The sequence below is a fragment of the Macaca nemestrina genome, chromosome 16, assembly GCF_043159975.1.
Source record: "Macaca nemestrina isolate mMacNem1 chromosome 16, mMacNem.hap1, whole genome shotgun sequence".
Lineage (NCBI taxonomy): Eukaryota > Metazoa > Chordata > Mammalia > Primates > Cercopithecidae > Macaca > Macaca nemestrina.
The window spans coordinates 5,052,392-5,077,279 of record NC_092140.1 but is presented as its reverse complement, the minus strand read 5'-3'; the positions used below and the strand labels follow the sequence as shown (position 1 = coordinate 5,077,279).

The following is a 24,888-nucleotide window of genomic DNA, read 5'->3' as shown; positions in this document are numbered from 1 at the left end:
TAAAGTCATTGCTTCAAGAAAAGGGAGTTCAGAGGATTAGAGATAGTCAAAATTTAGCTGAGAGAAGAAGGTTAAGGCCTTCTGGGTCACTATTCCACCTTTTTGATGAAACTACTATTAACTTGGAATTTTTCCTTTTACCCTTTATATGTTTCCTCTTTTATTCAGTCTTGCACTATATATATATACACACACACACACACACACACACACACACACACACATATAAAATCACATCTTAGTTTTAAACATAATCTGATAAATATTTTTCCAATCAATAAACATCTAATGAGTATTAAGAAAATACCAATGATTAAAATTTTTTTAACAAATAACATTTTATTATATGTGTCATTAAATTCTACAAATACATAGTAAGTGAAAATTTTAAGATATTGAAGTCAAATTGTCTGAATGCTATTATTAATCACAATGATTATAGACAAACTTTTATTTTAAAAGAAAGATCCCTAAACAATTGTTCTATGGAAATTTATAATATTGTATGCCATCAGCCTAGGTATACAATTTGCACTTTTCTTGTAGAAAATAAGTGCATGACTAATTAATATACTGCTTTTCAAAACATTTATATTACTTAGAATTGTTTTTTTTCTTATATGAATAAAAGAGTGATATGGTTTAGAGGTGTCCCCACCCAAAATCTCATCTTGAATTATAGTTCCCATAATCCCCACATGTCCTGGGAGAGACCTGGTGGGAGGTAATTGAATCATGAGGGCAGATTCCCCCATGCTGTTCTCTTGATAGTGAACTCATTCTCACAAGATCTGATGGTTTTATAAGCATCTGGCATTTCCCCTGCTGGCACTCATTCTCTCTCCTGTCAACTTGTGAAGAGATGCCTTCTGCAATTATTGTAATTTTCCTGAAGCCTCCTCAGCTATGTGGAACTGTGAATCAATTAAACCTCTTTCCTTTATAAATTACCCAGTCTCAGGTGTGTCCTTGTAGCAGCATGAGAACAGACTAATACAGTAAATATGTGCTGGGAGTGGGGTGCTGCTGTAAAGATGCCCGAAAGTGTGGAAGCAACTTTGGAACTGGGTAACAGGCAGAGGCTGGAACAGTTTGAAGGGCTGAGAAGTGAAAGAAATCAGGCACATTCCTCAGCCCCGGGCTCAACACAAACAGGCCCAGTACAAACACATCCCACCATATATCTCTCAATTTCCTGAGCCCAGTACAAACACATCCCACCATATATCTCTCAATTTCCTGAGCCCAGTACAAACACCACCTGGAAAATCCCCGATAAGGACACAGCCGTTTGAGGTTTTACTGAAAGCGCGGGAACCAATAGAAAAACTACTAAATGTATAACTTAAAATGTAAACCAATTGTAATGCTGTAACCAAGAGAATTCCCTTGTTCCTCTGTAACTTTACTATCCTATTTACCTCGGGCTATAAAAGGCAAGCACTCGCATTGTTCGGGGCCCTCTTGTATGCTGTGGAATGGAGGGACCAAGTTCGAACTTGCAGTAAAAGATCCTTGCCGCTTGACTTTGACTCTGGACTCTGGTGGTCTTCTTTGGGGAACAAACGGTCTGGACATAACAGAAGAAAACAGGAAGATGTGGGAACATTTGGAACTTCTGAGAGACTTGTTGAATGGCTTTGACCAAAATGCTGATAGTGTTACGGACAATGAAGTCCAGGCTGAGGTGATCTCAGATGGAGATGAGGAACTTGCTGGGAACTGGAGCAAAGGTGACACTTGCTATGTTTTAGCAAAGAGACTGGCAGAATTTTGCCACTGCTCTAGAGATCTGTGAAACTTTGAACTTGAGAGAGATGATTTAGAGTATCCGGCAGAATAAATTTCTAAGCAGCAAAGTGTTCAAAAGGAAACAGAGCATAAAAGTTTGAAAATTTGCAGCCTGATGATGCAGTAGAAAAGAAACACCCATTTATTAGGAAAAAAATTCAAGACTGCTGCAGAAATTTGCATAAGTAACAAGGAGCCAAGTGTTAATCACCAAGACAATGGGGAAGATGTCTCCAGGGCATATCAGAGACCTTCCCAGCAGCCCCTCTCATCACAGGCAAGGAAGTCTGAGAGGCAAAAATGGTTTTGTGGGCTGAGCCCAGGACCTCACTGCTGTGTGCCGCTGAGGGACTTGGTGTCCTGCACCCCAGCAACTTCAGCCTCATGCAGCTCAAAGGGGCCAAAGGATAGCTCGGGCCTTGCTTCAGAGGGTGCAAACCCCAAGCCTTGGTGGAATACATGTGGTGTTGGGCCTGTGGGTGCTCAGAAGTCAAGAATTGAGGTTTGGGAAACTTAGCCTAGACTTCAGAGAATGTATGGAAACATCTGGATTTCTAGGCAGAAGTTTGCTGCAGGAGCAAACCCTGCTAGGGCACTGCAGAAGGGAAATGTGGTGTTGGAGCCTCCACACAGAGTCCCCACTTGGGCACTGCTTAATGGAGCTGTGAGAAGTAGGCCATGTTCCTCCAGACCCCAGAATGGTAGAACCACTGAAAGCTTCCACCATGCACCTGGAAAAGCTGCAGACCCTCAATACCAGCCCATGAAAGCAGCCAGGTGCAGGGCCATACCCAGCAAAGCCACAGGGACAGAGCTACCCAAGGCCATGGGAGCCCACCTCTTGTATCATTGTAACCTGGATGTGAGACATGGAGCAAAGGAGAATCATTATGGAATGTTAACGTTTAATGACTGCCTTATTGTATTTTGGACTTGCATGGGGCCTGTACCCCTTTGTTTTGGCAAATTTCTCCCATTTGGAATGGGATTATTTAGCCAAAGCCTGTACCCCTAGTGTATCCAGGAGGTAACTAACTTGCTTTCAGTTTTATAGGCTCATAGATGATAGGGACTTGCCTTGACTCAGATAAGACTCTGGACTTGGACTTTTGCATTAATGCTGGAATGAGTAAACACTTTAGGGGACTGTTGGAAAGGCGTGATGTTTGAAATGTAAGGACATGAGGTTTGGGAGGCGCTGGGGCAGAATGATATGGTTTGCCTGTGTCACCACCCAAATACCATCTCGAATTGCAGTTCTCGTAATCCCCACGTGTGATGGGAGGGATCCAGTGGGATGTAATTGAATCATCTGGGTGGTTTGCCCATGCTGTTCTCATGATAGTGAGTGAGTCTCATGAGATCTGCTTGTTTTATAAGCATCTGGCATTTCCCCTGTTGGCACTCATTCTTCCTCCTGCCGCCCTGTGAAGAGGTGACTTCTGCCATGATTGTAAGTTTCCTGAGGCCTCCCCATCCATGTGGAACTGTGAGTGAATTAAACCTCTTTCCTTTATACATAGCCAGTCTCAAGTATGTCCTTATAGCAGCACGCAAACAGTGTGCAAATACAGGGAGTCTCTGTAACTATTTCTTTGCGATTATTGTTAGTGGTATATCTTATATAACCTATGATGTAATTGAGTGAGGTAGTGACTTATTTTTGAGATGCAGGTAAAAAGTTCTATGTGTAGAGATTATTTATTAAGAATACAAAACTGTAGGGCTTGATATACACTTAGATATTACCTAGTTTAACTCTTGCATTTTGCAAAGGGGAAGCTGTGACCCAGAGATTTCACAGGCCTTAAAAGTTCAGGTGGCAGCCAACTTGAAGTAAAATCTGATTTAGAATGATGTCTCCATAGTCTTAAGCCAATCTTCTTTCCAACCATAGCTCTCATGGAGTCTGCTAGTGATACTGCAATTAGATTTGAGATATAAAAGGATTATTTCAACTATTTTACTAAATTCAGTTCTTCTTCTAAATATTTATTCTAAAGAAATCTTTATAATTGGTGATCTTTTTTGTATTTCATAAACTATCTTCTTTGTTTGGACCTTGACCAATCTACTCTTTTATTAATCACCCTAGACTCAAAAAAATTGGTATATGCAAACCCTCCCTTTTGTTTATAGAACTCTCTGACAAAGAAGAAAATACGATTGATAGATGAAGAAAAATACAGAAAATATTTTTATGATATGAGAGTAGATGTAGACAGTGTGGCAGGTGAGTAAGCACACAGGTTCTGTAGCTTAGATCCGACAGACTCAAACCTCAGCTCCAGTAGCACCTGCTGTGTGTCCAGAGCAAGTTCTTCTCCTCTGTGCTCTCAGTTCGCTCATTCGTAAAACATATAGACATTATAAAATAATGAACACTTTATAATGTTGTTGTGAAAATGAAACAAATTTAATACATGTAGAGTGTTTAGAACAGAAGACTATCACATATTAAATGTCATATAATTAATATAACGTTTTGCAGATAGTTCACTCAAATTATAGAAAACAATAGAGAAAGGCCAAGAATGGTGGCTTACGCCTGTAATCCCAGCACTTTGGAAGGCCAAGGCAGGTGGATCACTTGAGGACAGGAGTTTGAGACCAGCCTGGCCTCAGAATTTCATAATGAAACCCCATCTCTAATAAAAATTAAAATTAAAAAAAAATTAGATCGGCATGGGGGTTCATGCCTGTAGTCCCAGCTATTCAGGAAGCTGAGACAGGAGAATCACTTGAACCTGGGAGACAGAGGTTGCAGTGAGCCAAGATCACACCACTGCACTCCAGCCTGGGTGACAGAGTGAGATTCTGTCTCAAAAAAAAAAAAAAAATATATATATATATATATATAGACACACACACACACACACATACACAGACACAGCATAATAACTTTTTAAAATATGTGAAGGGGTTTTGTTTCAAAGAAGCATAGAACATATTCTTGGGAACTCTGTGAATGATGAATGAAGTTACAGCAGACAGGCATTGTCCCAGTGGTGCTTGTGGAAGAAAGAAGGTCTCTTTGGAAGTAATATTTTATCATTTGATGGCATTTGTCTTAGTTCATTTTTTGTTGCCTGTAACAGGCTGCCTAAAACTGGGTAATTTATAAGAAATGAAAGGTATTTCTTATGGTTCTGGAGGCTGAGAAGTCCAAGGTTGAGGGGTGACATCTTGTGAGTACCTTCTTGCTGAGGGGACTCTCTGCACAGTCCCAAGGTGGCACAGCACATCTCATGATGAGGGGCTGAGAGTGCTAGCTCAGGTCTCTCTTCCTCTTCTTATAAAGCCATCAGTCCCACTCTCATGATAAACCATTAATCCATTAACCCAATAATCTATTAATCCATGAATCGATTAACTTATTCATGGGGACAGAGGCCTCATTACCTAATCACCTCCTAAAGGTTTCACCTCTCAATACTGCCTCACTGGCGACAAATATTCAAATCACAGCAGTATCAAGCAGATTTGGCTATGAAATTTTTATAGGCATTATAAGCCTTTTCTTTTCATAGTAAATTTTTTCCAATTAATAACTATACTATGGAGAAGAACCGTCTACCTTGATCCATGAGCATCCTTCACATTTTTGCTCAGTTTGTCAGACTGCAAGGCGTATGTAGATAGCTACATAGGCAACTGAGTAAATTTAAAGAATCATATTCACTCCCAAAAGAAGGGACTGACTTATTTGCTCCTTGATGCAATGTTTGTTGCTTGCTCAAAAGATACTTGATATATACCTGGCTTTCTCTCCTGTAACAGCACTTTCTCTAGTGTTGGCATCCATTAAGATCCAACTGTATTGTTTTCTTCCTACTTCCCCCTCCTCACTACATGGAACAGAAGACAAATATAACCATAAGAAGACAAATATAAACAGAAGAACTGATATAAACATAAAGCTCTGTGTCTGCCTTGAGTAATAAAGTCTTTTATCTCTTGTCCAGGGAACTCTTGTCTTCTGCAACTAACCATAGAATAGTAACAAACTAACTTATTAGATTGTAAGTAGGGTGAAATCTCAGAAGCTTGACAGTTCTAGACACATACAAACAACAGCTGGATTTACTGCCTGCTATGGCCATAGTCATGGTGCTACTCCCTTTTTGTGCATTATGTTATTAGTCCTTCACTATAGTCCATTTGCAGTTTGATTTTACAGAATGGCTACATAACTCACCCAAAGTGGTATAACCAGATATCAAACATGGTAGTTTTACTGACTTGAAAATGTATGCCCATACATCTGTACTATGCCATGCTATTTCATATTAATATATGATCCTCTGTCCCCTCACATATGTGCAAGTATTTTCATTGGCTCAAACACTATAAAACATCATCCAGAGTTCAAAATAAGGAAGACTGACCTTGCATTTCTGTAAACTTATTTCTTAATATTCCTGCCTTTCCATCAGGCCTGGCCTATTTGCTAGTCTCTTTTTTTATTCATGCTTTCCTAGGTTCTATGGTTCAGTTGCAAGGCAGGGCATAGAGATGGGCTGCAAAGTGATGAGACTGTGGTGGTTACTGAAAGCAACCCTTCAGCTTATTCTCTTCTTGCTATGTGAAGGTTAATATACAAAATCATTTGTGTATTTATATACTAAAATTCAATAAATGGAAATTGGAATTTTATTTTTATTTACTCATTTGTTTCATTATTTTTTGAGACCAGGTATCACTCTGTCACTCAGGCTGGAGTGTACCTATGCAATCACAGTTCACTGCAGCCTCGACCTCATGGACCCAAGAGATCCTCCCACCTCAGCCTCCTGAGTAGCTGGGACTACAGGCACGCACCACCACGGCTGGCTAACTTTTTACTTTTTGTAGAGAAGGGGCTCACTGTGTTGCCCAGGCTGGTCTCAATCTCCTGTGTTGCCCAGGCTGGTCTCAGTCTCCTGAGTGTAGAAGCAATCCTTCTACACTCAGCCTTGGAATTTTAAAATACATTCATAAAACCATAAAAAAGAATAAATCTAAAAATTATTTGGAAGATTTTCATTCTGAAAGCTAAAACATATTGGTGAGGGAAATTGACAAAGATCAAAATAAAGGTACTTGTTTTCATGCATGACACAAGTTGACATTGTCAGTATTTCAATTCTCACCAAACTGATTTATCAATTGAATGCAATGCTAATCAAAATCACAACAGGTATTTTTGTAAAAATTCACAAACAGATTCAAAATGTATATGAAAATGCTAAAGACTGCCAGATAATTTTCAAAGTGAAAATAAAGTTGGATAACTCACATGACTGGTTTCAAGTCTAAATGAGAAGATATTTGAATCAAGACAGTGTAGTATTGATTTAATAATGAATGATTATATCAATGAATGATAATGAATGATTATATCAATGAAACATTCTGAAGAGTCCCAAAATAAACTCACACAGATATGATCAATTTATTTTTTAAAAATGTGTCCCACTAAATGGAAGTGAAAGTCATTTTTTAAAAAACAATGCTGAAACATTTCGACATCCATATCAGAAAATAATGTACTTCAACTCATATGTAGCACTGTATACAAAAAGCAACTCACAATGGATCGTAGATCAAAGTGTAAAGCTTAAAATTGTACAGATCCTAGAGTAAAACCCAGGAGAAATTTTTGGTGACATTGGGTTAGGAAAGGAACTTAGATAAGTCACAGAAACACAAACTGTAAGAGAATTTTTTTCTTTGAAACACAATTATGCAAATAAAAGTACAAAGATGCTGAGTGGGAGAGAATATTTGCCAAGAGCTTATCTGATAAATGAGTTGGATACAGAATATATAAAGTCAATAATCTGAAAAAAAAGAAACCAATATAAATAGTCAAAAGATTTGAGCCCACATTTTACCAAAGAAGAGAAACGTTTTATGGAAATACAAAAACTCTAAATAGCAAAAGCTATTTATTTCAGAAGGAGCAAAGTTGAAAGCATCACATCCCCTGATTTCAAACTATATTACAAAGCTATAGTAATCAAAATAGTATGATACTGGCAATAAAACAGACACATAGACCAATGGAACAGAATGGAAAGTGCAGAAATAAACCTAAGCATATATTGTCAACTGATCTTTGACAGGAGTGCCAAGATGCAATGGGGAAAAGAAAGTTAATAGTTGGTACTAGGAAAACTGGATATTCACATACAAAAGAATGAAATTGGACACTTGTCTTACACCATGTAGAAAATTAAGTCAAAATGGATGAAAGAATTAAATATAAAATTTAAAACCATAAACCTCAAAAAAAAAAAAGCAGCTCCTCAACAACTTTTGTGGCAATGAGTTTTATGGATATGACACCAGAAGAAAAAGCACAGATAACAAAAGAAAAAATAAGTCAGTTACATCAGACTAAAAGCCTTCTGCACAGCAAAGAAAACAATAAAATCAACAAAATGAAAGAGTAGCATGTTTAATGGGAGAAAATAATTGCAAACTGTATACTTAGGTATATACGTGTATGTGCATATGTATGTGCAAATATATATGATTAAGGGATAAATAAGTACATAATGAACTCACAAAGCTCACTGTAAAAACAACTCTTTTAAGTTTTTAAAATGAGCAAAGAACCTGAATAGACATTTTTCCAAAGAAGTTATACAATTTTGTCCAACAGGTATATGAAAAGATACTCACCATCACTAGTCATCACAGAAATTTAAATTCAAAGCACAACAAGATACCACCTCAAATCTATAAGGATGAAAATTATCCAAAAGACAAGAGGTAACCAGTGTTGGTGAGGGTATAGAGAAAAGGGGCCCCTTGAACACTGTTTGTGGGGATGCAAAGTGGTATAGTCACTATGGAAACAAGTATGGAGTCTCCTCAAAAAATTAAAAAATAGAACTAACACATGACCCAGTATTGTAATTCTGGATATTTTATTCAAAAGAAATGAAATCAAGATCTCAAAGAGGTATGTACCGTCTCATGTTCATTTCAGCATTGTTCACGATAATGATAATATGGAAACAATCTAAGGCCCATGAACAGATGAAAGGATAAAGAAATTGTGGTATGTATCTACAGAATATTATTCAGCTACAAAAAAAAAAAAAAAAGAAATTCTATCATTTGCAGTGGATCAACGTGGAAGACATTAGGCCAAGTGAAGTAAGCCAGACACAGACAGATAAATATTGCATCATCTTACTTATGTGTGGACTCTTAAAAACCTGAAAATCACAGAAGCAGAGAGTAGAACGGTGGCTGCCAGGTATTGGAGAGTCAGAGCAAGGGAAGGTGTCAGTCATAGAGCACACACTTTAAATCATAAGATGAGCAAATTTTGGAGATCTAATGTGATATGTTAATTAATAGAATTGTAGTTTCCTTTACAAAATGTATATCAAATCACCACATTATACACCTGAAATATATTCCATTTTTATTTAATAAGTATTTTAAAATAAGAAAATGAAATTCAAATAAAAATCACAGTGTGAGAAGCCACTAACTCACCTAATAATAATTGACTCCAAGGGACACAAAGGGTCTCTTGGAGGTGATAAAGTATTCTATACATTGCTGGTTATTTTGCTTATGCAACTATGTATATCTGTCGAATCCCATTGAGCTAAGCAACAAAGGGTGAATTTTACTGTACGTAAACTAAACCTCAATAAATAGAAGTTGAAAAGAGGCAAAAAAATTGCACTTAGCTCTAGTTAGACTATGTAGTCCAGTGACTATGGTAGACGACATGAAATAATTATGTTTACATAGATTGCACTTGATTAAATACACATGCATTTCTGCTTATATGGTAACAATTCAGGAGGCACATTTTAAATCTTAGTGATACGATGCAACATTTATCAATTTATTTTCTATTTATTTTTAATGAACATTATAAAATAATGACTGTATTTTGGCAATAAAGTAAATAGAAGAATAAAAAGTTAAGTATCTTTTATTTTTTGGCTTTGTTTGAGCTGTATAGAATTAACAAAAGTTACTCTGCTTGTAATGTTGCAGTACTTAAAGATATTATTGTTTTTAATTCTCATGTTATTATTCCATTACAAACTTGAAATTTTGTCCACGATTTTGTATTTTAAATCCTAAATGAGTAATTTTAAACTAATTATACAATTACGCCTTTATTCAGTTGTTTGCAATCCATTTTTGCGTTTAAATGTTAAATCTTGTCTAGTTCAGCCATGCATTTCAATCTCAGCACTTAAATTGTTTATTGATTCATCTATTATCGTCAGATATACATTTGTAAACATTTTCTTCTGGAGTTCAAATAAGTATATATTTTTTCTTTTAAAGTTAAAATTGAAGTTTGGAATTATTTTTTTTAAAGTTTACAGATTTCTTATTAATTTTTTTCCTGCAGTTTATAAGAAGTATTTCTTATCTGAATAAAATCACCATCTATAGTCCAACTCTCCTGTATTGGTAATTTTCAATTGATAAAACATTAGAAAGAGACTAATTGTAATACTGACTATTTTTCCTCTAGCAGTCCCCTGGTGTTACCAATTGCCAAGCAAGACAGTTTGTTGGAAAAAGACATTATGTTCAAAGATGCAACGAAAGGTTTGTGTATGCAGCAGTCTCAGGACAGCACCCCTGAAAACCCCACGATGGGCGGTTCCACCAAACCCGAGCAGGTAATCACTCCCTTACTGCATGTCTACCAGTACTTTTTCATATCAAGTAATGTATTAAAATCCAACATATTTCAAAAACAAGTGTGCACTAATTTATATTCAAAGACAAATTAATGCCTAGATTAATATTTTGCTTGCAGTTTTCATAAACAATTAGTGCATTCTGCTGATCAACACGCATAATTGCTATTGTGCTTTACAATTTGAATTTTGGTGTTGACTTATGTACCAGGAATGTAAACTCAGCCAGCTCATTACTTCTTGAATATTTCCAATTGAGTCATTTGTCATTATTTTGATTTTTACGTATTCTGTGTTTTTTGGTTTATTTCAATGATCCAAATATTTTACGAACAAGAAGGGCAAACCAGTCACTGAATCATTTATTCTTAAAAGTAACTGTGGTCATGTATTGCATGTGTATTTGTGTGTGTCTGTGTGTTTACGTTGCGTGTGTGTGTGTTTGCGTGTGCATACATATGTGTCCTTGTCTGGTGCCCAAGTTATGGGAGGTAATTTTGGATTCGAAGTGGGAGAGGGGAATGAGCTTGGAGTTATGGAAATTAATGTTTTTATTATGGCCACAGAAATAAATGATTTTTGTATATTTCTGTTTTATAAGTGGCAGAATAACTTGCATCCTTGAAAATAGCTTTCTTCAGTGTATCTATTTTTTAATATCTTATAGATATTTTAGCCAGGTTTCCTAAAGATCTTCTTAAAATTTAATTTTAATTTTAATAATTTTTGTTATTTCAAGTAACTAAAGCAGATAAGCAAAACATTTGAAACACTTTTAAATTTTAGCAGGTGTATTCATCGGCTCAAGCTGCCATGACAAAACACCGCAGTCTGGGTGGCTTCGACAACAGAAATGCATTTCTCACAGTTGTGGAGGCATCTGGATTCTGAGGGTCCAAGGTCAAGGTGCAGGTTGACTAAAGGTGCAGGGCGCCTTCCCACTGCTGTGTCCTTGCAGGGTGGACAGAAGGACGCAGGGAGAATGGGAAGGAGGGAGAGGCAGGGAGGAGCAGGGAGAGGACACTCTCTGGAGTAATCTTGTGGGATCAGGATCCCACCCTTATGATTTCATTTAACCTAAATCACTTCCTTATAGGCTCTATCTCCAGATACAGTTGCATTAGGGATGGGGGCTTCCACATATGAATTTGGAGAAATACAGTGAGTCCACAGTACTAGACAAATCAAGGTTAGGTAAAATTTAAGAGAAAATACGTTTATATTTTTTGAGACAGAACATTGCTGTGTCACTCAGGCTGGAGTGCAGTGTCACAGTCATGGCTCATTGCAGCCTCAGCCTCACAGGCTCTAGTGATCCTTCTGCCTCCGCTTCCAGATAGCTAGGACTAGGGTGTGTGCCACCATGCTCGGACATTTTTTTTCTGTGTGTGTTTTTTTCTTTTTTTAAGAGGTAGGGTCTCACTGTGTTGCCCAGGTTGATCTTGATTTCCTGGGCTCAGGTGATCCTCCCACCTCAGCCTCCCAAAGTGCTTGGATTATAGGTGTGAACCACCGCACCTGGCAAAATATTCTTAACTTTCTTAAGGATCCTATTAACTTCTTTTGACATTCCACGTGTTTCTGAGTCATATAATTTGTGTACTTTAATGTCTGACATAACTTTCCATTTCCAGTTATGATTTAATACTGTCCTGTAATTAGTATCCTGTATAGAGGAAAAATAACTATTAATTAACTAGTGTCTAACACCCTTTTACCCCTCATACATTTTAACACTTACGCCCGTAAATTTAGTAATCTAAAAGCTTGCTTTTGTTTTCGTTACAGATATTTAAGACTCAAATTAGTTTGCAGTGAGTGTTGAGGAAACAAATTTCTGAGTTATTTTACAACAGTTGAAACTCAAGAATGAGTTCTGTTTCCTGTTTCTTTTCACGGGCAGCCACTTTGAGTAAAGTCTTATGGGCTGCTTTCTCGTGTTATATATAAAACCATTACTGCTCACCTTTAGATTTAACAAAATTTGTATATATATATGTGTGTGTGTGTGTGTGTATATATATTCATGTATTTCCTTTTGGGAGGGGAAATATTTCATTTTTTCAATAGCTTGTTTATTGATTAAAATATTACATCATAGGATTCTAGTAGAATAGGTATGTGAGCAAAAAATTGAGTATGACCAACAATTGAATATTATTTTTAAACTTATGGAGTTATTTTCCTCATACCTTAATTTGTTACTAAGAATGGGAAAATTAATGTTATTCATTATATGACCTAGAGAAATTAAAGATTACTTTGGAATGTAGTTTTGTTTTTACGGGCATTGTTTTGAAGTATTTTTTCTTAATTCATTTATAGAAATGTATGGAAAATCTCAGGCGAATTGATTTCCTACTGTTCAAATTAACTAACATTCAAAAACTTTTGAATGCAATTAGTGATATGGCATGACTTTTAGTCAACGTGTATATGTGAAATTATTGTACATTTCTATTAATTTGCTTTCAAGCTGTGTTAATTAGGTGTTTGAGTTTAGCAGTAGTAAGTACAATGATACTTATTTATTTAAAGAAGAGCAAACTAGGTCAACCGTTTCATCAGAGTACTGAGATTTCTCCCTCTGTGAAGTTAAAACAATTTATGATTAGCAGATTGATTGCTTTTTAAGTGGTAATTTAATAAGGTGTTTCTAAAAGACATAAAATATTCTTCAAATATAAGACATTCAGGACATAAGAATATTAAGTGTAATCTTCATAGGCTAACTTTTCTGTTTTAATGTAGACTTTTTATAATTGTATCCTAGACATAAAAAGTAATTGTAACCATGTTCTATTTACGGGTTAATAGAGAGGGAACGGTGGCTACCCAGCTTTATGCTCCTGTGTGATCTAATATTCACCCGGTAATATGCTACACTGTATCCATCATATTCTCCTGTGTTCTTGCCCACAAGGTGCTAGCTGGACGGTTCTCTCCAGGGAAGAGCAGCGTGATAAACTGAATGGATTATATATTCACATTTCATAGGAAAGCTTTCCAAAACTCTTTTCAAAGCCATAAAGCTCTGATTAACATTTTAGAGATAAATACATCATGTGGAAAAATTTTAAAAACTTAAAATAAAAACTACTTTGCATCTGTCTTTCCAGATTTTTACAAAGTGTAGGTCTTATCAAATGGTAACTATGTAAATGAATATTAAAGACATGATTTGACATTTTATTTTTTTAAATTTCCGAGAATCACTAAAATTAACATTTGTTTTTATATTATCTCTGAGAACTCAGAATGTTTCTTAAGTGGTGTATAATGTGCAAGACTTCCTTCTCTTCCCTTTCCCTCTTGGTTTCCTTTCCCATCCTATCCCTCCCTGACCTGCTGGGGTTTTACATTCTTTTCTTGGTTCCCTAATTTCTTATTTTCCGTCTTTCCTCCCTCTCTTCTTTCAGACATTTTTACTTAAATTAGGTTTAAGGTTGAAATTGAAGTCAAGTGATTATTCCGTTCAGTGAAGCCGTGATAGCCTGGGGTAGAGAGAAGCGGGAAAGAAGCACACAGCTTTGCTGTGGTTCAGGTCTGCAGCTCGGGAACTCTGTGGAAGTCCCATAGCCTTACTGAGCCTCAAGTGTAAAATGGGTACATAGGACCAGCCTTGTATGGTTGTTATGACGATGACAGTAGATAGGTGTATTATTCGTATTGTTATTATTGTATAGACTGGCTGTATGTGACTGACTGGAATTACATATTCTGGTTTTGCCAGAGCGGTAATGTCTTCTACTCCCTGCACGGATCTGGTCTAAATTCATGTAGTTCCAGTCAACATATCCACAGGACTTTATACTTTTCAATGTAAATATAGATGATTTTAGAAAATAATAATGCAAAATTGTGTGTTATGTTGGTTAACATTTCAAAGCTTAGAAATGCTTTCAGCTGCATTATCTTAATCCTCAAAACGTCACTGTGAGCAGGTTATTAACTGCTTTCACTACGTAACTTAAACTCAAGCTTCAAACTGAGTTTCAAGCTGACCAAACTTAAACTCAAGAAAGTTGAGCAGGCTGGGAGCGGTGGCTTACTCCAGTGATCCCAGCACTTTTAGAGGCCAAGGTGGGAGGATTGCTTGAGGCCAGCAGTTCAAGACCAGCCTGGGCAACATAGAAAAACCCCATCTCTACAAAATATTTAAAACTTAGCAGGGCATGGTGGCGCACACCTGTGGTCACACCCACTCAGCAGGCTGAGGTGGGAGGATTGCTTGAGGTCGGCAGTTCAAGACCAGCCTGGGCAACATAGCAAAACCCCATCTCTACAAAATATTTAAAACTTAGCAGGGCATGATGGCGCAGGGCATGGTGGCCCACACCTGTGGTCCCACCAACTCAGGAGGCTGAGGTGGGAGGATTGCTTGAGCTCAAAAGTTGGAGGCTGCAGTGAGCTAGGATGTCATCACTGCACTCCAGCATGGGCTACAGAGTGTGACCCTTTTCTTGACCAAAAAGTTAAACAAGTTGTCTAGAATCACAAATGTTTCTTTTATTTTGTATCCAGTGCTCTTCTAGTGGCACCACAGCAGGCTTCTAAGATTCGCTAAAACTTTCTTCCTGTGGTCCACAGAGACGCAAGCACGTAGATCTGCACCCAGGGAAAGGGAAAGGGAAAGGACCTGGTAGACTTCACTGTTTAAGAAACCTTGGCAGAATAACAAAAGGAGGGCAAAACTACACAGGACTGTCCAGGCATGGCACGGGTGGAAGCCTTGGGAAGCGAAGTAAAGTATGTGTCATGTGATCACCCTTTCTTAATCTGGTCATTCCGGTCCACACAGCTTCTTTTTTTTTTTTCTTTTTTCTTTTCTCTTTCTGAGATGGCGTCTCACTCTGTCGCCCAGGCTGGAGTACAATGGCGCCATCTCAGCTCACTGCAACCTCCGCCTCCTGGGTTCAAGCGATTCTCCTGCCTGAGCCTTCCAAGTAGCTGGGATTACAGGTGCCTGCCACCACACACAGCTAATTTGTGTATTTTTAGCAGAGATGGGGTTTCACCATGTTAATCAGGCTGGTCTCAAACTCCCTGACCTCAGGTAATCTGCCTGCCTCGGCCTCCCAAAGTGCTGCGATTACAGGCGCGAGCCACTGTACCCGTCCAACAACACATAGTCTTTTTTTTTTTTTTTTTTTAATTTTCTCCTTTTTTTTTTTTTTTTTTTTTTTTTACTTATCCATACTGGGTTGTTTGCCCCTAGACTGCCTTCCTCCAAATCCTGTGACCCTGATCCCACAAGTCAGATTATTTCTGTTGCCCCTTGGGCTTCTACTCCCTGGACATGTATTACCAGCCTCCCAGAGAGAAATCACGAACAAGCAAACACAAGACATGGTAAAGCCCACAGTTCTCAAAACAGCGTCCACACAATGGAGACGACGGATCAGCAAATTCAGAATACTTTCAAAACTTAAATTAGCTTTGGATCGCAAAACATTTCTCAAAGTGTTGCCCCTGAATTCTTCCTTGATTTCTAAAGTATGTCTGTCTTGCGTTTTAGATCTCTCCTTTTGGAAATATATATAATAAAAACCATAGTGGTCAATTTTGGAGAGGATAGGCAATAGTTTGTACTTATCTGGTGATTATTATTATAATTATTTGGCAGACATTGGTAGTGCCTACTTTTCAGCCTATAAATGCAACATAAAAACATTCACAGACATACTTTTTATTTTTCTTTCTACTTATCAGCTGTTACAATGCTTTTGAAATCTATAAAGAATGTGCTCCTTTGATAGCCTTGGTTAAGATTATCAAAGCTTCCTTTCGGGTCATTTTGGAATCTTGATGTGAGAAATGCAAGGAACTCTTTCCTTGATCTACTGTCACACTGGATCTGCCCCTCTGTGTAACTATAAACAGGCTAGGGAGTAGTCACATTTTTACTGTCAGCCTAGTACACTTTCTGACCCATGTAACAGCTGTGCCACTGAAGACGAGAATCCACAGGAATACCAATGAGATGTCTGTGATAGCTGTTCCAGGCTTGCTGGAACAAATGCAGAACTTCTGTTAGTACTATTCATGTTTTTGCTAAATGTGCACACAGAAATTTGCATTGAAATTGTTAGCATCGTGACTGTAAGAGGGATCTTATTATCTTAGCATAAATCATTACTCCTGAAGAAAATACAAATCTTGCTCTTGATTTTCTTCCTTTTTATGATTTCTTTGGGAGTTGAAGATGTATGCTAACTTGCTGCAGAGTTTTGCCTTCTTTTTGCATTACTCAAAGTTATTGCAATCATTTACTGATTTACATCAAATTAGGTACATGTATGAATATGTATATGGATTAATTTTCATACATGCATTCATGCATGCCTACATCACTTTTGGGGTTGTCTATATGTGTGCGTAAGTTTATGTACTTTGGAGAAACATTGCAAAGATATTTAAAAGAAAATATATCTACATCCATCCCTAAATTGATGGTCAAACTTCCCTTTCATGTGTCTGTCTACATAAGGACTTTTGCCACAAGTTATTTCATCTCTAGAAAATACATTCTTACCTAATTGCACATGTTTTCTAGATTCCTTTTATATCCAAGGGCAACCATTCCAGTCTGTGATCCTGGAATGCAGTAAAATTATCCATCTTTATAAGAAAATCTTCAGTCTTGTCTAATTTAATTCTAGTTAGGAAATCAAGTGCAACTTAGTTGCATACGGTTGCATATGGCAGCTCCTCTTTTTCTTAAATTAATCGAAGTCCAATCCATTCCTCTGTGGCCTCTTCCTTGGGCCCCCTTTTTCTAGAGCTTGCTGGCTGGTCTCATCACTCCACCTTTTCTCTGCTGCAGCTGCCAGTGTGTCATCTTAGCACTGTGAAACTGGTCTTGCGGTCCCCATGCTCAGTCCCCTCCATGACTTTCACTAATTCCTGGAATGAAGCAGCTCTTCCTCATGGCCCAGGAAGCTTTTCCAGCTCCTTCAATATCCCCTGCTGCTGCCTTCTCCCACCTCCTCCACACCAGGGCAGATTCTAGGGTCTCCCACACACCCATCTCCTCCCGACCTTACAGCCCTCACCATGTCCTTCCCTCTCCCTGAGACATCTCTCCCCACATCCCACAGGACTGTCTTTTAAAATGATGTCCAATTTCAACATCAATGTGACCTCTTCAAAGAGGACTTCTCAGATCATCTAAAGTAAAATTTTTCTCTTTTCAAAGCATCCTGTTTTTCCTCTCACATACATTTTGTACTTGTAATTTCTTATTTTTGTCCTAACTTCTCCCCCGCATAGGGGAGGTCACAAACATCGTTCCTTTTTTCCTCTTTGTGCTAAACCTCTAGCACAATGGCCGACAAAGAAGGTGAGCAAGGGAAATTTGGCCCATTATTGAATAGATGTCATCAGATGTTTCCATTATCCACTGGAATTTCTCCTGTTCCCCAGTGGTTATCATGCCAGCTTTTGCTTCTGACTTATCAGCTGTGTGACCCTAGAAAAAGTCCATGTCCTCTCTGGGCCTCAAGTTTTTCATCCATTAAATAATGATGCTATAATAATGAATGCCAAAATGTTTTAAAATGTTATTCAGCAGAAGAACCTTCCTCAGAAAGAAATATGTGAACGAGAACTCTGATTCCTAAAGCAAAGGAAAGCTGAGCATCTTTGCTGAGAACAGCGCGGACAGCCCCAGGGCCCTCCACACTCACCTGCATCCCTCCCTCCCCCAGCCCCAAGGGAAGCTGGTAGGAAGTTACATGGTCTCCGTGGCCCCTAGATGTGTTACTAAGGACACTAATGAGGCACACTTAGCTGCAGAGGAGGCACCGGGCCAAATTCCCCTCATTTTTTTAATTCCCTCAGCCACTCTATGAAGTATATACTATCTTTCATCACATAGAGAATGAAAAGCAACTTCATGATGTTAAGATAGAAAACTATTCAAGAACTCACAGATTGGAAGATGTACAACTGGGGTTTAAACACTGTTGTTCAACCCGCTGAATACAAATAATTGATGTTTCAGAGGTAGATGAGCTCGCATTTTCTAACATTTGAAGTAGGGAAGCTCAAATTAATGTCTGAGATATTTACTTGAATTTGCATGACCGATGGAAGCAGAATTAAAAACTGCCTGGATCAAGACCACCAGTTCCTTCATCTAAGGGCTATGCCGAAGGCAGCGTGGCTTCTTCTATCGTCACGCCTCTCTCTGAGACCTGTCAGTCTAGGTAGCGCTTGGTGCCTATGAGACTCCGCAAAGTGGAACTCAGTGTATAATGTTAAAAAGTTGATATCAAACAATTTCAAAATTGTTTTGACAACCCAGGAAACACCGGCATAGCTGGAACATTATGACTTCTATTTTTATCAATAAAAAGTACCAGTGTTTGGATGCAACTCTTGAAAGATTCAAGTAGATAATTCTGACACATCAAAGCCTTAAAGCTATGCCTCTAACCCAACATTAAATAACTAATTTTAGTAAAACTGTATTATATGCTTAGTGTAGGTTAATGCTGAAAGATATTTGGAAATATGTTTCCTTTAAAAGTTGCAAAGTAGTTAAAACAATGAACTTAGGGTGTTTGAGTTTGTGCATCTTGGTGGGGAGGGATACAAGCTTGTTGTTGATATTTCTGAAATCTAGATTTTTTTTTTTTTTTTCGAGACAGGGCCTAGCCCTGTCACCCAGGTTGGCATGTAGTGGCACTATCATGGCTCACTGCAACCTCAAACCCAAACCCCTAGGTTTAAATAATCCTCTCCCCTCAACCTCCCAAGTGACTGGGACTACAGGGCACATCACCATGCCCAGCTAATGGAATATTTTACAAATTAGTTTTTAATAAACATGCATCTATTTGAATATTGTTTCCTGCTTATAGAAATGGTTTGAACTCCAGTGCCACAAAGCTTGCTGCCATGCACCAGTCTAACTAGAGTTCATAAAAAAAAATACTCTGACCTTTCAACATGCCCTCTACTCAATTTGTGTTTCTATTATTTTGTGTGTGTGTGTGTGTGTGTGTGTGTGTGTGTGTGTATGTATTTTTGTTTGTTTGTTTTTGAGACAGAGTCTTGCTCCGTTGTCTAGGTTGGAGTGCAATGGCTCGATTTCCGCTCACTGCAACCTCCACCTCCTGGGTTTAAGCAATTCTCATGCCTCAGCTTCCTGAGTAGCTGAGATTACAGGCGTGTGCCACCATGCCCGGCTAATTTTTTTTGTATTTTTAGTAGAGGTGAGGTTTTGCCCCATTGGTCAGGCTGGTCTTGAACTCCTGACCTCAAGTGATCCACCGCCACAGCCTCCCTGTGCTGGGATTACAGGTGTAAGCCACCACACCAGCCTGTGTTTCTATTATTAATGCATTAGATTTTGAAAATCTGGGGAGAAAATAAACCTACTTTATGAACTCATGGGAAAGATTATACTTTGCGAAATATCCACTAATATCAGAAAAGATAGTCCTAAATTTAGTTTTATTAAAAATGTTTAGTATTTTTTACACTACATTTACTAGATAAGCAGAAATATTTATGTTCAAATTATTTAGCAATGGTATATACTATTAATAATATATAATACAGATACAAATACAAAATGCAAATATAGAATACGTACATGAATACAAATGATAATTATTAAAACTTTACTAGGAGTATCAAAGAGCTCAGATTGATAAGAATATTCTTATTCTTTTGCTCCTTTGTGTGTGATATTAAAAAAACACTCCTACCATATTACATCAAATGGCTACTTTTCTGAGCATATTCTGTGTACATAAAATTAAAATTGCACATTTCTAATTTGAAAATAATGGATTTTCATTTAATTGAAGAATCCAAATTTATCTTTTTTATTTGAAATGTTGCACAGTCTTTAAACTTTCATGGCATATTAAATTGAATAGGAAAGCTTTATTTATGACAGTTATTTTAATCTCGTAGCTACCTTAATCTTAAAAGTAATGTAGAGCGGAATAGAAAGATCTGGAGTCTACCTTTAAAACCTGGCCTCGTCTTACATGAATGCAGAATCTAAATTCCATACACATTTCTTCCTTACCATGCCAACAATGGTAACATGAAAAGTTTTGCTTTAGCTTAGGGAACACTGCAAATACATGAGGTGTTCCACTGCCTATCTTTCAGAGGACTGAGAACAGTACAGAGCTGTCTAAATTATCAGTAGGGAATAAGAAGAGTCAACATGCTGAACTCATCTTGACAGACCTAATGCCTGGGCTGACAGACAGGATGTGTGCACCTGCACGCTGGAGAGTATAGCACAAAAATTCTCATCTGAATACATTGCTCTGTGGCTTTGGATTCCTTTTTTTCTTTTTCATTGAACCATTTCATCTTTTAATAACAGTTCCTAACTCAGGTTGTCTTCAAATTGTTGATAGGTAATTGAAAGTGGAACATCCAACTGTGAAGAAAGTTGATTGGAAAGCAATTAGAATTGATCATACTTTCTGTTCTTCCCCAGGTCAAGCTAATGCCTCCTGCCCCAAACGATGACCTGGCAACGCTCAGCGAGCTCAATGATGGCAGCCTGCTCTATGAGATTCAGAAGCGCTTCGGAAACAATCAGATCTATGTGAGTGCCCTGGAGATTGCCTTTTGAACTGCTTTTGTCTTGCTGCATGTTTTTATCACCCTTCAGTGCTTCAAATGTTGCACGTAAAGGGCTCACTGGAGCTTCTGGTCATGGTGATAGCTTAAGTTGAATTTTTCAAGGTGAGTTTAGCTTCATCTGGCTCAGTTATAAAGCAAATTCAGCACAGTTCCAAATTTTGGAGTTAAGTATAAACTAATACCCTGCGGACAGACACAAGTACTGCTATTAAACTTTCCTGTTGCCATGATTGCTGTGGAAGATCTTGCTAGAACCAGCAGGATCTGCATATGACTTATAAAATTGCTGTCTGTCTCCTCTACTTTTCTTGAACCTGCTAGATCGGGAATAGGAAGCGAAAGAGCATATATTGACTATGCATGTATGACTGCCTCTCTATTTGCATGAGAAGAGACTGTTGTGGCTCAGAATTGCCAGGAAATGTCTTTGTAAAGTTAATAATTTATGCACAGATTCCTGATAGTAGAATCCAAAAATATTACTCAAACGACAGCATGGAGAATTTATTTACTGTGGTTCTATCCTCATTTGTGTGTTACTTTCCCAACACTGATAATAGTTTAGACACCTTGTAATATCAAAATCAATCTCTTTCTCTTTCTTTTTCTCTCCCACTCTCTGATTTTGTTACATTCTACACAGAGCACAGAGCAATTCAATCAGAATGTCTATAAAGAAATCTGATTATGCATATACCTGCTGTCCCTTTTTGATAACACTTTTGTTTTCTAGTCTACTGAGAAACTGATTAAGTAATTTTCATGTAAATGTGAAGTCTGAGATTTCCTTACAAGTAATAAATTGTCAAATGCTGATTAGCCTATGAAAATGCAATGTAGCATCGTAATGCTTAGATAAATTGCCTGCCACTGTAAATACACTTAAAATTAAATACTTCTGTCAAAATTAATGAAATCATGTCATTGGCATAAAGTGGTAAGAGCTGATTACTTTGGTCTCTGTTATCACCCTGTTACTTTTGTAAAGTGTGTATTTTTATTCCATTATTTCATCTTTTTCCCAGTATTGCGTTGATTTTTTTTTTTTACTCGTAATTATGGAAGCCTAGAAGACCATTGCTTAAATTGTTTTGTCTTTCTTTACCCATTTGTGCCTTTAAAATGACGTTTCATCTAAATATGCATTTATTCTGGTTCTCTCCACCCCCGTGGTAAGCACCCTCATCAAAGCCATTACCTTCCCTTCTCTAACAACCTACTAATTTTCTAGGGGAGGCTTCATCATTCTTTTTCAATCCAATCTCACAATGAACTAGAGTAATTTTTATAAAGCACAAATGTAATCTCAAAGCTCCCAGTCTTGAATCTTCTCTATGGCCCACCACTTTTCATGGGAGAAAGACCACAACCCTTATTCCAGAGACTAGAATCCTCATGATCTGCCCCAAACAGTCACTGAGGACTCTTTCTCACTTATATCTAAATTGCTTATCACCTGCCTTCCTGCATCGAGGACTTTCCTTAGACTGTTTCTCTGTTTGTTTATTTCCCCTAGAGTTATATTTCTACTCCATAAAATAGTTAGCTTTATAAACTCCCACTCAAATAGTACCCACTCTTTAAGTAAACCTTCCCAGAGCTTCTAGATTACATCATCATGGACTATCTATCTTTAGAGAATTTATCACAGTTTGTTATTCTGTAACTCATTGATAGTTTGTTAACATCTGGTTCTTGGGCTGCTCAAAAGCCAAACACCAGAGACGAGGTTGATGGGAGGAAAAGTAGGTTTATTTGGAAAGCCAGCAAAACTGAGAAGATGGTAAACTAGTGTTCTAATGTACCTTCTCCAATTTTTCAGGCTGGCCAGAGAGTGTTTATGGGAGGGACATATACAGAAGAGGAGGGTGTTGGTATCAAAAGGTGGATAAGGACTATAGACATCTGGGGACCAGGGAGGGTCTAAGGAGTTGGGAACTTTGTCCTTGTCAGGCTAAAACTTTCCTGGAAATCTTTAATAAAACATAGTTGCTTATGCACTTCTCTTTTAATCCCAGAGTAAAAACTATACAATTGCTATTTTTGCATTATTATCTCAGTGCTTTAAGATGATCCTAGCCCACGTACAAGAATAGGTAAAGCCGCTTAACAAAATGGAGTTAGTTATGTGAGTTTTTCTGCTGTTTCCCTCTTAAACAGTAAATACTTCCTACATTTTTATCAAACTCCTGCCTCTAGCTCCTCCACACAGTGGACTATCTTCTTAAATAATTTGTTTTCTAGTCAGTTCCTCTCTCTTGATCACCTGAACTATTTATACTACTCTCTGCTTTCCTAATGTTCATATAACATAAATTTGCCACTGTGTGAGGCATGGGTTTCTTCTGCTCAATTCCTAAAATACAGAAAAGCTCAATCGATTAGGATCAATTTCATAATAGGAATGTTGTACATTATGGTGTCTGAAATCACCTCTAATGGGTAGACAAGCAATTTAAACATTATGGATTAAATGGTAATATGTGCTTCCCAATGTGCTGTCTGCGGATGAGTAGGTATATGAATTTTTTATGACCAGTGTGTAATGGAAATAAGTGTTTTTATAGAAATTCTTCCTGCAGTCTGTTGGTTTAATCCCTATCTGTTGGAGTTAATAAGAATCAGAGCTTGAACTTCATATGTCTTTTAATCACATTTTTTAGTAATTCTTTTTATTATGTTTTACAAAGGTATCAGTCCATGATTAATTGGAACTAAAAGCAAGTGATCCTTCCCCACAAACAGAAAATCACTAGTTTGGTAGAAATCTCAAAATTCCAATACCCGAATGTGGTCATTTGAGCTCTTCCAACCTTCACGTCTCATGGCCTTTCCACCCTGGCTCATGACAGTCCCACTCTTGTCGCTTCTTGGGCCAACGCACTTAGTGAGACTATTGATGCTGGTTTTCCTTCCACACCCCACATCTGATTTCCCTGCAAATGTCACCAGCCCTACCTTCAAATTATACACAGAAGACCACCCCTACTGCTGCCTCCAGGCACATATCTTCCTACAGCAATTGCATTTTGCACTTGCATTTTGGTTTTGTTTTTTTGTTTTTATTATTTATTTTTTATTATACTGTAAGTTCTAGGGTACATGTGCACAATGTGCAAGTTTGTTACATATGTATACATGTGCCATTTTGGTGTGCTGCACCCATTAACTCGTCATTTACAGTAGGTATATCTCCTAATGCTATCCCTCCCCCTTCCCCCCGCCCCACAACAGGCCCTGGTGTGTGATGCTCCCCTTCCTGTGTCCAAGTATTCTCATTGTTCAATTCCCACCTATGAGTGAGAATATGTGGTGTTTGGTTTTCTGTTCTTGCAATAGTTTGCTGAGAATGATGGTTTCCAGCTGCATCCATGTCCCTACAGAGGACATGAACTCATCCTTTTTTATGGCTGCATAGTATTCCATGGTGTATATGTGCCACATTTTCTTAATCCAGTCTATCATTGATGGACATTTGGGTTGGTTTCAAGTCTTTGCTATTGTGAATACTGCCACAATAAACATACGTGTGCATGTGTCTTTATAGCAGCATGATTTTTTTTGTCTTTTTTTTGAGATGGAGTCTCGCTCTGTCGCCCAGGCTGGAGTGCAGTGGCCGGATCTCAGCTCACTGCAAGCTCCGCCTCCCAGGTTCATGCCATCCTCCTGCCTCAGCCTCCAGAGCAGCTGGAACTACAGGCGCCTACCACCTCGCCCGGCTAGTTTTTTGTATTTTTTTTTTTTTTAGTAGAGACGGGGTTTCACCGGGTTTAGCCAGGATGGTCTCAATCTCCTG

At 37.9% G+C, this 24,888-nt stretch overlaps 1 protein-coding gene across 8 annotated transcripts in view; it reads left to right on the top strand.

Annotated features, from left to right (window-relative positions):
- Positions 1-24,888, top strand: part of LOC105485316 (myosin XVI) — a 703,391-nt gene that overhangs the window by 321,596 nt on the left and 356,907 nt on the right. For 7 of the 8 annotated variants that reach the window (XM_011747599.2, XM_071081051.1, XM_011747600.3 and 4 more), the window contains 2 exons: positions 10,298-10,448; positions 20,944-21,054. In XM_011747599.2, coding sequence (XP_011745901.2) covers positions 10,298-10,448; positions 20,944-21,054 — 262 coding nt within the window. The remainder of the gene's footprint in view (positions 1-10,297; positions 10,449-20,943; positions 21,055-24,888) is intronic. The other variant, XM_024793956.2, reaches the window with a different exon arrangement.